Source organism: Melopsittacus undulatus (genome assembly GCF_012275295.1).
Source record: "Melopsittacus undulatus isolate bMelUnd1 chromosome 25 unlocalized genomic scaffold, bMelUnd1.mat.Z SUPER_25_unloc_1, whole genome shotgun sequence".
Taxonomy (NCBI): Eukaryota; Metazoa; Chordata; class Aves; order Psittaciformes; family Psittaculidae; genus Melopsittacus; species Melopsittacus undulatus.
Window position 1 is genome coordinate 130721 of NW_022993936.1, and position 15710 is coordinate 146430.

Sequence of the window (15710 nt, forward strand, 5' to 3'; positions counted from 1 at the left end):
CTTCCTGCTCTTCCTCTTCCGGTTTCCCCTCCCCCCCCCCGCTCCGTTCTCTCACCGCAGCCGCCATCTTGTCTCCGCCTCAGCCTCAGGTCCTGAACGGGTAACGTGACCGTTGACCCTTCCCCCCTCCCTCAGCCCCATTGACGCCATTGCCGTACATCGGAAGGGAACTGTCGTAATGAACTGTCGTGATATGGGGGGAAGAGGAGGTGGGGGGGGCGGGGAGGAACCAATGAGGGGTGAGCACTATCGCCCTGTCAGGACCTGACTGCCACACTGCCGTAAAGTGAGACATCCCCTTAGGGTGACAGTATGAGCCACGCTGCCGTAAAGCGCGACATCACCTTGACGTGAAAGACTATGAGCCACACTGTCGTAAAGCGCAACAGCCCCTTGGTGCGAACCGCTATGTGCCACACTGCCGTAAAGCGCGACATCCCCTTAGCGTTAAACACCGTTAGCGACACTGCCGTAAAGCGTGTCATCCCCTTGGCGTGAATCGCTATGAGCCACGCTGCCGTAAAGCGACACATCCCCTTAACGTGAACCAGCATTAGCCACGCTGCCGTAAAGCGAGGCATCCTCTAAGCAAGAGCCACACTGTCGTAAAGCACGACATCCCCATAGCATGAATCGCTGAGCCACGCTGCCGTAAAGCGCGACACCTCCTTGTCGTGAATAACCATGAGCCACACTGCCGTAAAGCGCGACTTAAACTTGTCGTGAATCACTATGTGCCACACTGTCGTAAAGCGCGACAGCCCCTTAACGTGAACCAGCATTGGCCACGCTGCCGTAAAGCGAGGTGTCCTCTAAGCAATAGCCACACTGCCGTAAAGCGCGACATCCCCATAGCGTGTATCTCTATGAGCCACGCTGCCGTAAAGCGAGACATCCCATTGGCGTGAACCGCTATGAGCCACACTGTCGTAAAGCACGACATCCCCATAGTGTGAATCACTATGTGCCCCGCTGCCGTAAAGCGCGACATCCCCATAGCGTGAATCACTATGACCACACTGTCGTAAAGCGCGACACCCCCATAGCGTGAATCCCTATGGCCCCGCTGCCGTAAAGCGAGGCGCGGCCGCCTCGCGTCACTGCGGTAAATCGCCCTAGTCACACGCGTGTCGCAAAGCGCGGTGCCGTAAAGCGCGGAGGAAGATGGCGGCCGTGGTGCAGCCGTGGGTCGAGGATCCGCTGAGCACTGGAGTGAGCGGAGGGGGGAGGGGATGGGGGGTCAATGGGGGTCAGTGGGGGTCAATGGGGGTCAATGGGGGTCAATGGGGGTCAATGGGGGTCAATGGGGATCAATGGGGATCAATGGGGATCAATGGGGGTCAATGGGGCAGCTATGGGGCAGATACGGGGGCTATGGGGTGGCCATGGGGCTCAATGGGGTGGATATGGAGGCTATGGGGCGGATATGGGGGCTGTGGGGTGGCCATGGGGCTCAACGGGGCCGTTATGGGGCTTAATGGGGTGATTACGCGACTGAATAGGGTAATTATGGATGTCAATGGGGAAGTTATGGGGCTGGGAGGTAGTTATGGGGTTGGATGGGGTAATTATGGATCTGAATAGGGCAATTATGGGGCTGGGGGCAGTTATGGGGCTCTGTGGGGCTGAAAGAGACCCTTTGGGGTAGTTATGGGGCTGCAAGCACAGTTATGGAGTTGGATGGGGCAGTTATGGGGCTGTGGGCACACTTATGGGGCTGAAAGAGACCCTTTGGGGGCACTTTGGGGTTGGGCTATGGGGCAGCTATGGGGTGATATGGGGCAGCTATGGGGCAGTTATGGGGCTGAATGGGGCAGTTATGGATTTGAATGGGGCAATTATGGGGCTGGGGGGCAGTTATGGCTCTCAATGGGGCAGTTCTGGGGCTTAAAGAGCCCCTTTGGGGGCAGTTATGGGGCTGGATGGGGTAATTACATGACTGAATTGGGTAATTATGGATCTGAATGGGGCTATTATAGGGCTGGGGGATGTTATGGGCGTGAATGGGGCAGTTATGGGGCAGTTATGGGGCTGTGGGCACAGTTATGGGGCTGAATGGGGCTGAAAGAGACCCTTTGGGGGCCCTTTTGGGGGAGAGTAGTCTGGTTATGGGGCACTTATGGGTCTGAATGGGGCAGTTATGGGGTTGGACGGGGCAGTTATTGGTCTGAATGGGGCAGTTAGGGGTCTGGGGGCACAGTTATGGGCCTGAATAGGGAAGTTATGGGGCTGGGAGGCAGTTATGGGGCTCTGTGGGGCAGCAAGAGCTCCTTTGGGGGTAGTTATGGGTCTGAATGGGGCAGTTATGGGTCTGAATGGGGCACTTATGGGTCTGAATGGGGCACTTATGGGGCTGGAAGCACACTTATGGGGCAGTTAAGGGGCTAGGGGCATAGTTATGTGGTAGTTATGGGTCTGGGGGCTCAGTTATGGGCCTGAATAGGGAAGTTATGGGTCTGAATGGGGCAGTTATAGGACTGAATGGGGCAGTTATGGGACTGAATGGGGCAGTTATGGGTCTGAATGGGGAAGTTATGGGTCTGAATGGGGCAGTTATGGGACTGAATGGGGCAGTTATGGGACTGAATGGGGCACTTATGGGTCTGAATGGGTCACTTATGGGTCTGAATGGGGCATTTATGGGTCTGAATGGGGCAGTTATGGGTCTGAATGGGGCAGTTATGGGTCTGAATGGGGCAGTTATGGGTCTGAATGGGGCACTTATGGGTCTGAATGGGGCACTTATGGGTCTGAATGGGGCAGTTATGGGTCTGAATGGGGCACTTATGGGTCTGAATGGGTCACTTATGGGTCTGAATGGGGCATTTATGGGTCTGAATGGGGCAGTTATGGGTCTGAATGGGGCAGTTATGGGTCTGAATGGGGCACTTATGGGTCTGAATGGGGCACTTATGGGTCTGAATGGGGCACTTATGGGGCTGAATGGGGCAGTTATGGGTCTGAATGGGGCAGTTATGGGTCTGAATGGGGCACTTATGGGTCTGAATGGGGCACTTATGGGTCTGAATGGGGCAGTTATGGGTCTGAATGGGGCACTTATGGGGCTGAATGGGGCAGTTATGGGACTGAATGGGGCAGTTATGGGTCTGAATGGGCAGTTATGGGTCTGAATGGGGCAGTTATGGGTCCGAATGGGGCAGTTATGGGTCTGAATGGGGCAGTTATGGGTCTGAATGGGGCAGTTATGGGTCTGAATGGGGCACTTATGGGTCTGAATGGGGCACTTATGGGTCTGAATGGGGCACTTATGGGTCTGAATGGGGCACTTATGGGTCTGAATGGGTCACTTATGGGTCTGAATGGGGCATTTATGGGTCTGAATGGGGCAGTTATGGGTCTGAATGGGGCAGTTATGGGTCTGAATGGGGCACTTATGGGTCTGAATGGGGCACTTATGGGTCTGAATGGGGCACTTATGGGTCTGAATGGGGCACTTATGGGGCTGAATGGGGCAGTTATGGGTCTGAATGGGGCACTTATGGGGCTGAATGGGGCAGTTATGGGACTGAATGGGGCAGTTATGGGTCTGAATGGGGCACTTATGGGTCTGAATGGGGCAGTTATGGGTCTGAATGGGGCACTTATGGGGCTGAATGGGGCAGTTATGGGACTGAATGGGGCAGTTATGGGTCTGAATGGGCAGTTATGGGTCCGAATGGGGCAGTTATGGGTCCGAATGGGGCAGTTATGGGTCTGAATGGGGCAGTTATGGGTCTGAATGGGGCAGTTATGGGTCTGAATGGGGCAGTTATGGGTCTGAATGGGGCACTTATGGGTCTGAATGGGGCACTTATGGGTCTGAATGGGGCACTTATGGGTCTGAATGGGGCACTTATGGGTCTGAATGGGGCACTTATGGGACTGAATGGGGCAGTTATGGGTCTGAATGGGCAGTTATGGGTCTGAATGGGACAGTTATGGGTCTGAATGGGGCAGTTATGGGTCCGAATGGGGCAGTTATGGGTCTGAATGGGGCAGTTATGGGTCTGAATGGGGCAGTTATGGGTCTGAATGGGGCAGTTATGGGTCTGAATGGGGAAGTTATGGGTCTGAATGGGGCACTTATGGGTCTGAATGGGGCAGTTATGGGGCTGAATGGGGCAGTTATGGGGCTGAATGGGGCAGTTATGGGTCTGGGAGCACACTTATGGGGCAGTTATGGGTCTGGGGGCACAGTTATGGGTCTGAATGAGGCAGTTATGGGTCTGAATGGGGGAGTTATGGGACTGAATGGGGCAGTTATGGGGCCAGAGGGGGCAGTTATGGGTCTGAATGGGGCAGTTATGGGGCTGGACTGGGCACTTATGGGCCTGAATAGGGAAGTTATGGGGCTGAATGGGGCACTTATGGGGCTGGGAGCACACTTATGGGGCAGTTATGGGGCTGATTGAGGTGGTTATGGGGCTGAATGGGGCAGTTATAGGGCTGAATTGGTAAGTTATGGGGCTGGGAGGCAGTTATGGGCCTCTATGGGGCAGCTGTGGGGCTGAAAGAGCCTCTTTGGGGGCAGTTATGGGGCTGAATGGGGAAGTTATGGGGTCAAATGGGGCACTTATGGGGCTGGGAGCACACTTATGGGGCAGTTATGGGTCTGAATGGGTCACTTATGGGTCACTTATGTGTCTCTATGAGTCACTTATGGGTCAGCCCCTCCTCTCCCCCCTCCCCCCCCCAGACAACCATCATGGCGGCCGAGTTCGACGGCGGCGTCGTCATCGGGGCCGACTCGCGCACGACCACGGGGTGAGCTGGGGGCGGCCATCTTGGATGACGTCACCGACGTCGACGTGATGACGTCACTGATGACGTCACCGCGCACAGGTCGTACGTAGCCAATCGGGTGACGGACAAGCTGACCCCCATCCACGACCGGATCTTCTGCTGCCGCTCGGGCTCCGCAGCTGACACACAGGCCGTGGCCGAGGCTGTGGCCTATCAGCTGGCGTTCCATAGGTACCTGTGGGGCTGCTATGGGGCACCTATGGGGTGATATGGGGCAGCTATGGGGGCTATGGGGTGATATGGGGCAGCTATGGAGGCTATGGGGCGCTATGGGGCAGACACACAGGCCGTGGCCGAGGCTGTGGCCTATCAGCTGGCGTTCCATAGGTGAGTATGGGGCTGCTATGGGGCAGCTGTGGGGCAGGTGTGGGGTGATATGGGGCAGCTATGGGGTGATATGGGGCAGCTATGGGGCAGGTGTGGGGCAGGTGTGGGGCAGATATGGGGCAGCTATGGGGTGATATGGGGCAGCTATGGGGCAGCTATGGGGCAGCTATGGGGTGATATGGGGCAGATATGGGGTGATATGGGGCAGCTATGGGGCAGCTATGGGGCAGCTATGGGGTGATATGGGGCAGATATGGGGTGATATGAGGCAGCTATGGGGTGATATGGGGCAGCTATGGGGTGATATGGGGCGGCTATGGGGCAGCTATGGGGCTATGGGGGCTATGGGGCTATGGGGGCTATGGGGCTATGGGGCTATGGGGCTATGGGGGCTATGGGGTGGAGGTTGCTATGGGGCAAAGGGTGCTATGGGGCGTTATGGGGGGCTATGGGGCAGCTGGCCTTCCATAGGCACATGTGGGGCGCTATGGGGTGCTATGGGGCAGTGGTTGTTATGGGGCAGAGATTGCTATGGGGTAAAAGTTTTTATGGGGTGGAGATTGCTATGGGGCACTATAGGGCAGTTGGCCTTCCATAGGCATGTGTGGGGCGCTATGTTGCAGAGATTGCCATGACGTAAAGGTTGTTATGGGGCAGAGGTTGCTATGGGGCCGCTATGGGGCAGCTATGGGGCAGAGGTTGCTATGGGGCCGCTATGGGGCAGCTATGGGGCAGAGGTTGCTATGGGGCCGCTATGGGGCAGAGGTTGCTATGGGGCAGCTATGGGGCCGCTATGGGTCTGACGGCTGCTCTGCCCCATAGCGTGGAGCTGCAGGAGCCCCCCAGGGTCCGCACGGCCGCTATGGGGCAGAGGTTGCTATGGGGCAGAGGTTGCTATGGGGTCACTATGGGTCTGACGGGTGCTATGGGGCAGAGGTTGCTATGGGGCCGCTATGGGTCTGACGGGTGCTATGGGGCCGCTATGGGGCACAGGTTGCTATGGGGCCGCTATGGGGCAGAGGTTGCTATGGGGCCGCTATGGGGCAGAGGTTGCTATGGGGTCGCTATGGGTCTGACGGGTGCTATGGGGCAGAGGTTGCTATGGGGCAGAGGTTGCTATGGGGCAGCTATGGGTCTGACGGATGCTATGGGGCAGAGGTTACTATGGGGCCGCTATGGGTCAGAGGTTGCTATGGGGCCGCTATGGGGCCGCTATGGGGCAGCTATGGGGCCGCTATGGGTCTGAGGGCTGCTCTGCCCCATAGCGTGGAGCTGCAGGAGCCCCCCAGGGTCCGCACGGCCGCTATGGGGCAGAGGTTGCTATGGGGCCGCTATGGGTCTAACGGGTGCTATGGGGCCGCTATGGGGCCGCTATGGGTCTGACGGGTGCTATGGGGCAGAGGTTGCTATGGGGCCGCTATGGGGCCGCTATGGGGCAGAGGTTGCTATGGGGCCGCTATGGGTCTGACGGGTGTTATGGGGCCGCTATGGGGCAGAGGTTGCTATGGGGCCGCTATGGGGCACGGTTGGTTATGGGTCTGACGGGAGCTCTGCCCCATAGCGTGGAGCTGCAGGAGCCCCCCAGGGTCCGCACGGCCGCTATGGGGCAGAGGTTGCTATGGGGCCGCTATGGGGCAGCTATGGGGCAGCTATGGGGCAGAGGTTGCTATGGGGCAGCTATGGGGCAGAGGTTGCTATGGGGCCGCTATGGGTCTGACGGGTGCTATGGGGCAGCTATGGGGCAGCTATGGGTCTGACGGCTGCTCTGCCCCATAGCGTGGAGCTGCAGGAGCCCCCCAGGGTCCGCACGGCCGCTATGGGGCAGAGGTTGCTATGGGGCCGCTATGGGGCAGCTATGGGGCCGCTATGGGTCTGACGGGTGCTATGGGGCAGCTATGGGGCAGCTATGGGGCAGAGGTTGCTATGGGGCAGCTATGGGGCAGCTATGGGGCAGAGGTTGCTATGGGGCCGCTATGGGTCTGACAGGTGCTATGGGGCAGCTATGGGGCCGCTATGGGTCTGAGGGCTGCTCTGCCCCATAGCGTGGAGCTGCAGGAGCCCCCCAGGGTCCGCACGGCCGCGCGCCTGTTCCAGCAGAGCTGTTATCGCTACCGCGAGGAGCTGAGCGCTGGGATCATCGTGGCTGGATGGGACCCACGGAGAGGGGGGCAGGTGAGGCTGGAGCCGGAGCGGGAATGGGGGCACTGACCCATAGATCCCCATAGATCCCCATAGATCCCACTATAACATCCCAGCCCCATATCCCAGCCCCATAACCTCATATCCCGGCCCCACATGTACATATCCCAGCCCCATAACCCAGCCCCACATCAACCTTAGCCCCACATCAATGTATCCCAGCCCCACAACCTCATATCCCAATCCTATAACCTCATCTCAGCCCCATAGCTCCATGTCCCAGCCCCATAACCCCATATCCCAGCCCCACAACTCCCCAGCCCCATAACCCAGCCCCACAATTCCTCTCTCGAGCCCCACATTAACCTATCTTAGCCCCACATCAATGTATCCCAGCCCCATAACTCAGCTTCCCAGCCCCACATCTCCCTATCTCAGCCCTATAATCCTATATCCCAGCTCCATAACCCAGCCCCACATCTACATATTACAGCTCCATAACCCTATGTCCTAATCCCATAACCCCATATCTCAACTCTATAATTTCCTATCTCAGCTCTATAACCCCATATCTCAGCCCCATAGCTCCATATCCCAACCCCTTAATTCCCTATCTCAGCCCCATAACTCCCACTCCCAGACCCATAACCCCATATCCCAGCCCCACATCTACATATCCCAGCCCCATATCCCAGCCCCACAGTTCCCCTCCCCAGCCCCACATCAAACTATCCCAGCCCCATAACTCCCAATCCCAGACCCACATCAACCTATCTCAGCCCCATATCCTAGCCCCCAACTCCCCTTCCCAGCCCCACATTTATATATCCCAGGCCTATAACTCCCCATCCCAGCCCCATAACCCATATCCCAGTTCCATATCCCTATATCCTAGCCCCACAATTCTCCTTCCCAGCCCTACATCTACCTATCCTAGCGCCATAGCCCTATGTCCCAGCCCCATAACCTCATATCCCAGCCCCATGACCCCATATCCCAGCCCTATAACCACATATCCCAGCCCCATAACCCAGCCCCACATCAATGTATCCCAGCCCCATAGCCCCATATCCCAGCCCCATAACTCCCCAGCCCCACACAACTTATCCTAGCCCCATATCTCTCCATCCCAACCCCATAACCCAGCCCCACAACTCCTATGTTAGCCCCACATCAATGTATTCCAGCCCCATAGCCCTATATCCTAGCCCCACAGTTCTCCTTCCCAGCCTTTATCTACCTATCCCAGCCCCATAACTCCCCAGCCCCACATCTACCTATCTCAGGCCTATAACCCTATATTCCAGCCCCATAAGTCCCAATCCTAGACCCACAACCTCATATCCCAGCCCCATAACTCCATATGCCAACCCTATAATTCTCTATCTTTGCCCTATAGCCCCATATCTCAGCCCCATAACTCCATGTCCCAGCCCCATAACCCCCTATCCCAGCCCCACATCAACTTATCCTGGCCCCATAATCTCATATCCCAGCCCCACATTGACCTATCCCAGCCCCATAACTGTTCATCCTAGCCCCACAACCCCATATCTGAGCCCCACATCTACCTATACTTAACCCAGCCCCATAACCCCCTATCGCAGCCCCACATCAACCTATTCTAGCCCCATAACCCCAAATCCCAGCCCCATAACTCTACATCCCAACCCTATAACCCCGTATCCCAGCCCCACATCTCCCCACATCCACCCCATAGCTGCTGTGTGCCGCAGGTGTACGTGGTGCTGCTGGGGGGGCTGCTGCAGCGAAGGGTTCTGGCTGTGCCCCACACCCGCCCCATATCCACCCCATAGTGTCCCCATATCCACTCCACATCCACCGCATAGAGACCCATACCCACCCCATATTCACCCCACACCTGCCCCATAGAGACCCACAGCTGCCCCATAGCTGCCCCACACCTGCCCCACAGCTGCCCCATGGCTGCCCCATAGAGACCCACACCTGCCCCACACCTGCCCCATAGCTGCCCCATAGCTGCCCCATGGCTGCCCCCCAGGTGTACGCGGTGCCGCTGGGAGGTCTCCTGCACCCCCAGCCCTTGGCCATCAGAGGCTCAGGCAGCTCCTATGTCTATGGGCCCCATATCCCCCATAGAGACCCATAGAGACCCATAGAGACCCATAGAGACACATAGAGACACATAGAGACACATAGAGACCCATAGAGACACATAGAGACCCATAGAGACCCATACCCACCCCATACCCACCCCACACCTGCCCTATAGCCACCCCATAGCGTCCCCATATCCACCCCACATCTGCCCCATAGAGACCCACACCTGCCCCACACCTGCCCCATAGCTGCCCCATAGAGACCCATATCCTGCCCCATAGGTCTATGCTGTGCCGCTGGGAGGTCTCCTCCACCCCCAGCCCTTGGCCATAGGAGGCTCAGGCAGTTCCTATGTCTATGGGCCCCATATCCCCCATAGAGACCCATAGAGACCCATAGAGACCCATAGAGACCCATACCCACCCCATACCCACCCCACACCTGCCCTATAGCCACTCCATAGCATCCCCATATCCACCCCACATCTGCCCCATAGAGACCCATAGCTGCCCCATAGAGACCCACACCTGCCCCATAGAGACCCATAGAGACCCACACCTGCCTCATATCCACCCCATAGAGACCCATAGCTGCCCCATAGCAGCCCCATAGCTGCCCCATAGAGACCCATAGCTGCCCCACACCTGCCCCACATCACCCCATATCCTGCCCCATAGGTGTATGCGGTGCCCCTTGGAGGTCTCCTCCACCCCCAGCCTTTGGCCATCGGAGGCTCAGGCAGCTCCTATGTCTATGGGCCCCATATCCCCCATAGCCACCCCACACCTGCCCCACACCTGCCCCATAGCTGCCCCATAGCGTCCCCATAGAGACCCACACCTGCCCCATAGAGACCCACACCAGCCCCATAGCTGCCCCACACCTGCCCCACATCACCCCATATCCTGCCCCCCAGGTCTATGCAGTTCCCCTCGGAGGTCTCCTGCACCCCCAGCCCTTGGCCATCGGAGGCTCAGGCAGCTCCTATGTCTATGGGCCCCATATCCCCCACACCTGCCCCACACCTGCCCCATAGCTGCCCCATAGCCACCCCATAGAGACCCACACCTGCCCCATAGAGACCCATAGCTGCCCCACACCTGCCCCATAGCTGCCCCACATCTCCCCACAGGTGTACACTGTTCCCCTGGGAGGTCTCCTCCACCCCCAGCCTTTGGCCATCGGAGGCTCAGGCAGCTCCTATGTCTATGGGCCCCATATCCCCCATAGCCACCCCACATCACCCCACACCTGCCCCATAGCTGCCCCATAGCTGCTCTGCCCCACACCTCCCCTCCCCCCCAGGTCTATGCTGTGCCCCTCGGGGGTCTCCTCCACCCCCAGCCCTTGGCCATAGGAGGCTCAGGCAGTTCCTATGTCTATGGGCCCCATATCCCCCATAGCCACCCCACATCACCCCATAGCTGCCCCATAGCTGCCCCATAGCTGCCCCATAGCTGCCCCATAGAGACCCATATCCTGCCCCCCAGGTGTACGCGGTGCCGCTGGGAGGTCTCCTCCACCCCCAGCCTTTGGCCATCGGAGGCTCAGGCAGTTCCTATGTTTATGGGTTTGTTGATGCCTCCTTCAGACCTGGACTCAGCAGGGAGGAGTGCACACAGCTCGTCGCCAGGGGTCAGGGGGCATATGGGGTCATGGCGGGGTCATTGGGGGGTCGTGGGGGGTTCATGGAGGGGTCATGTGGGGGGGAGTCATTGGGGGGTCATGTGGGTCATGTGGGGGCTGGTTACAAGGGGTGGGGCAGGGGTCGGGGGGGGTCATGTGGGGTCATGGGGGGGGTCATGTGGGGTCTTGGGGGGGTCATTGGGGGTCGTGGGGGGTCATGGGGGGTCATTGAGGGTCGTGGGGGGGTCATATGGGGTCATGTGGGGTCGTGGGGGGGTCGTGTGTGGGTCATAGGGGTCGTGGGGGGGTCATGGGGGGTCATGGAGAGCAGTGCACCGAGCTCATCGCCAGGGGTCAGGGGGCATCGGGGGTCGTCTGGGGTCGTGGGGGGGTCATTGGGGGTTGTGGGGGGTCATGTGGGGGGCATGGAGGGGTCGTGTGGGGTCATGGGGGTGTCATTTGGGGGTCGTGGGGGGGTCATATGGGGGTTATGGAGAGCAGTGCACTGAGCTTGTCGGCAGGGGTCAGGGGGCATCTGGGGTCATCTAGGGTCGTGGGGGGTCATTGGGGGTCGTGGGGGGTCATTGGGGTCGTGGGGGGGTCATGGGTCATTTGGGGTGGTTTGGGGTCATGGGGGACATGTGGGGGTCATATGGGGTCATGGGAAGGTCATGTGAGGGTCGTGGGGGGCTCATAGGGGTCATATGGGGGTCGTGGGGGTCATGGGGGGGTCAGGGATCACATGGGGTCATGGGGGGGTCATAGGGGTCATGGTGGTCGTGGGGGTCATGGGGGGGTCGTGTGGGGGTCATGGGGTCATGGGGGGCTCATGGGGAGTCGTATGGGTCATGTGGGGTCTTTTGGGGTCATATGGTGGTCATCTGGGTTATGGGGGTCATGTGGGGCATGGGGGGTCATGTGGGGCTGTTTTGGGGTCATGTTGGTCATGTGGGGGTCATGTGGCACCATTTGGGGTCATATGGGGCTGGCTTGGGGTCATGGGGGGGTCATGTGGGGTTATGTGGGTCATGTGGGGCTGTTCTGGGGTCATGTGGGGGCATTTGGGTCATGTGGGTCATGGGGGGAGCATGGGGGTCATTGGGGGGCATGTGAGTCATGTGGGGGTCATGTGGGTCATTGGGTCATGTGGGGTCATGTGGGGCTCTTTTGGGGTGATTCAGGGCTATTTAAGGCTATTTTGGGGTGATCTGGGGCTATTCTGGGCTCATTTTGGGGTGATTTAGGGCTCTTTGGGGTATTTGGGGCTATTTGGGTCATTTTGGGGCTATTTTGTGCTGTTTAACACTATTTTGGGGTGATTTGGGGCTATTTTGGGACTGTTTGGGGCTATTTAATGCTATTATGGGGTATTTGGGGCTGTTTGGGGGTGATCTGGGGCTTTTCTGGGGTCATTTGGGGCTATTTTGGGGTTATTTTGGGTGGATTTGGGGCTATTTTGGGTGAATTTGGGCTATTTTGGGGTCATTTGGGGTATTTTGGGCTCATTTTGGGCTATTTTGGGGTGATTTGGGGCTATTTTGGGGTTATTTTGGGTGAATTTGGGCTATTTTGGGTGAATTTGGGGCTATTTTGGGCTATTTTGGGTGAATTTGGGCTATTTTGGGCTATTTTGGGCTCATTTTGGGTGATTTTGGGTTATTTTGGGTGAATTTGGGGCTATTTTGGGATATTTTGGGTGAATTTGGGGCTATTTTGGGGTTATTTTGGGTGAATTTGGGCTATTTTGGGTGAATTTGGGGCTATTTTGGGGTCATTTCGGGCTATTTTGGGTGAATTTGGGCTATTTTAGGGTATTTTGGGTTAATTTGGGCTATTTTGGGGCTATTTTGGGCTCATTTTGGGCTATTTTGGGTGAATTTGTGGCTATTTTGGGTGAATTTTGGGCTATTTTGGGCTCATTTTGGCCTCATTTTGGGCTCACTTTGTCTCTCTCTGTGTCCGCTCTATGTCTCCCCGCGGCTGTTCCCTCCCCCCTCCCCTCCCCCCGCAGCTCTGGCTCTCGCCATGTCCCGGGACGGCTCCAGCGGGGGGGTGGTGAGACTGGCAACGGTAACAGCCGAGGGCGTCGAGAGGAAGGTTCTAACGGGGGCGGAGCTGGAGGGGGGGGAGGGAGGGGCCATGAGCTGAGCGGGGGGAGACACGAGACACAAACCCCCCCCGGGGTGAGATGGAACCGGCCGGAACAATAAAGCTGTTTTGGGGTGAAAAAGACGTATTTTGGGTGAATTTCGGGCTATTTTGGGGTGAAAAAGGGCGATTTTGGGTGAATTTGGGGGTATTTTGGAGTATTTTGGGTGAAAAGGGGCGATTTTGGGTTGGTTTTGCAGCTATTTTTGGCTATTTTGGGGTTATTTTCGGTGAATTTGGCGCTATTTTGGGGTATTTGGGGTGAATTTTGGGCTATTTTGGGGTATTTGGGGCTATTTTTGGATGATTTCAGGCTATTTTGGGGTAATTTGGGGCTATTTTGGGCTCATTTTGTGCTGTTTTGGGGTGAAAAGGGGCGATTTTGGGGTTTGAATTGGGGGGGTTTGGGTGGAAAAGCCGCATTTTGGGTGAATTTGGGGCTATTTTGGGGTATTTGGGTCCTATCGGGGGCGGAGCTGGCGGGGGGGGAGGGAGGGGCCATGAGCTGAGCGGGGGGAGACACGAGACACAAACCCCCCCCCGGGGTGAGATGGAACCGGCCGGGGGAATAAAGCTGTTTTGGGGCTGGAATGAAGCTGTTTTGGGGTGAAAAAGGGCGATTTTGGGACTGGAATTGGGGTGAAAAGTGCTGTTTTGGACAGAAAAGTGCATTTTTAAGGTGGGGGAACACATTTATGGGGTAAAACCGGACAATTTTGGGTGAATTTGGGACTATTTTCGGGTTATTTTGGGTGAATTTGGGGCTATTTTGGGCTCATTTTGTGCTGTTTTGGGGTGAAAAAGGGCGATTTTGGAGCTGCGATTGGGAGGTTTTGGGTGGAAAAGAGCTGTTTTAGACAGAAAACGGCATTTTTAAGGGGGGGGAACGTATTTAAGGGGTAAAAACCGGCAATTTTGGGTAAATTTGGGCTATTTTGGGTGAATTTTGGGCTATTTTGGGTGAATTTGGGGCTATTTTGGGGTATTTGGGCACTATCGGGGCCGCAGCTGCCGGGGGGGGGAGGGAGGGGCCATGAGCTGAGCGGGGGGAGACACCAACCCCCAACCCCCCCCCGGGGTGAGATGGAACCGGCCGGGGGAATAAAGCTGTTTTGGGGTGAAAAAGACGCATTTTGGGTGAATTTGGGCTAATTTGGGGTATTTTGGGGTATTTGGCCTATTTTTGGGTGAATTTCGGGCTATTTTGGGGTAATTTGGGGCTATTTTGGGCTCATTTTGTGCTGTTTTGGGGCTGAAAAAGCGATTTTGGGGCTGGAATGAAGCGATTTTGGGTGGAAAAGCCGCATTTTGGGTGAATTTGGGGCTATTTTGGGGTATTTTGGGTGAATTTGGGCTATTTTGAGGTATTGGGTCTATTTTGGTGTGATTTGAGGCTATTTTGGGCTCATTTTGTGCTGTTTTGGGGCTGGAATGAAGCTGTTTTGGGGTGAAAAAGGCGATTTTGGGGCTGGAATGAAGCATTTAAAGGTTAAAACCGGACAATTTTGGGTGGAAAAGCCGCATTTTGGGTGATTTAGGGCTATAGAATGGAATTTTGGGCTTGGGAATGAAGCTGTTTTGGGGTGAAAAAGGGCGATTTTGGGGCTGGAATTGGGGGGTTTTGGGGCAAAAAGAGCTGTTTTAGACAGAAAAGTGCATTTTTAAGGGGGGTCGAAACGCGTTTAAGGGGTAAAAAGGGGCAATTTTGGGTAGAAAAGCCGCATTTTGGGTGAATTTGGGGCTATTTTGGGGTATTTGGGTCCTATCGGGGGCGGAGCTGGAGGGGGGGGAGGGAGGGGCCATGAGCTGAGCGGGGGGAGAACAGCCCCCGAACCCCCCCCCGGGGTGAGATGGAACCGGCCGGAGCAATAAAGCTGTTTTGGGGCGAAAAAGGCGATTTTGGGTGAAATTGGGGCTATTTTGGGGTTATTTTGGGTGAATTTGGGGTAATTTTGGGTGAATTTGGGGCTATTTTGGGTGAAAAAGGGCGATTTTGGGTTGGTTTTGCAGCTATTTTGGGGTATTTGGGGCTATTTTGGGATGATTTGGGGCTGTTTTGGGGTTATTTTGGGTGAATTTAGGGCTATTTTGGGTGAATTTGGGGCTATTTTGGGGTCATTTCGGGCTATTTTGGGTTATTTTGGGGTGATTCGGGGCTATTTATGGCTATTTTTGGGTTGTTTGGGGTATTTGGGGCTATTTTGGGTGAATTTGGGGCTATATTGGGGTATTTTGGGTGAATTTGGGGCTATTTTGGGCTCATTTTGTGCTGTTTTGGGGCTGGAATGAAGCTGTTTTGACGTGAAAAAAGGGCGATTTTGGGGCTGGAATTGGGGGGTTTTGGGGCAAAAAGAGCTGTTTTAGACAGAAAAGTGCATTTTTAAGGTGGAGGAACACATTTATGGGGTAAAAAGGGGCAATTTTGGGTAGAAAAGTCGCATTTTGGGTGAATTTGGGGCTATTTTGGGGTAATTTGGGCTGTGAACCCAATACAGGAACCTTTGTCCTTCATCACATGACACGTGTTCCCGCACCACGTGACACCGCAAAGCCACGCCCCCTCCACTCCTCCCTCACCACGTGAC

General features: G+C 56.3%; 1 protein-coding gene across 1 annotated transcript; it reads left to right on the plus strand.

Moving 5' to 3' along the window:
- The first annotated feature begins 1114 nt into the window (after nucleotides 1-1114).
- LOC117438082 (proteasome subunit beta type-6) lies at nucleotides 1115-13125 on the plus strand. The gene is made up of 6 exons (XM_034073491.1): nucleotides 1115-1212; nucleotides 4697-4764; nucleotides 4843-4974; nucleotides 7173-7302; nucleotides 10842-10986; nucleotides 12989-13125. The coding sequence occupies exons 1-6, from the start codon at nucleotides 1165-1167 to the stop codon at nucleotides 13123-13125; spliced, it is 660 nt and encodes a 219-aa protein (XP_033929382.1). The 5' UTR covers nucleotides 1115-1164.
- The last annotated feature ends 2585 nt before the right edge of the window (nucleotides 13126-15710 follow it).

Excerpts from the sequence above, each read along its gene's own strand:
- LOC117438082 (XM_034073491.1), top strand. The coding sequence starts at position 1,165 with ATGGCGGCCGTGGTGCAGCCGTGGGTCGAGGATCCGCTGAGCACTGGA. Across the intron at positions 1,213-4,696 it reads AGGATCCGCTGAGCACTGGA|ACAACCATCATGGCGGCCGA; the intron begins GTGAGCGGAGGG and ends TCCCCCCCCCAG. Across the intron at positions 7,303-10,841 it reads ACCCACGGAGAGGGGGGCAG|GTGTACGCGGTGCCGCTGGG; the intron begins GTGAGGCTGGAG and ends CCTGCCCCCCAG.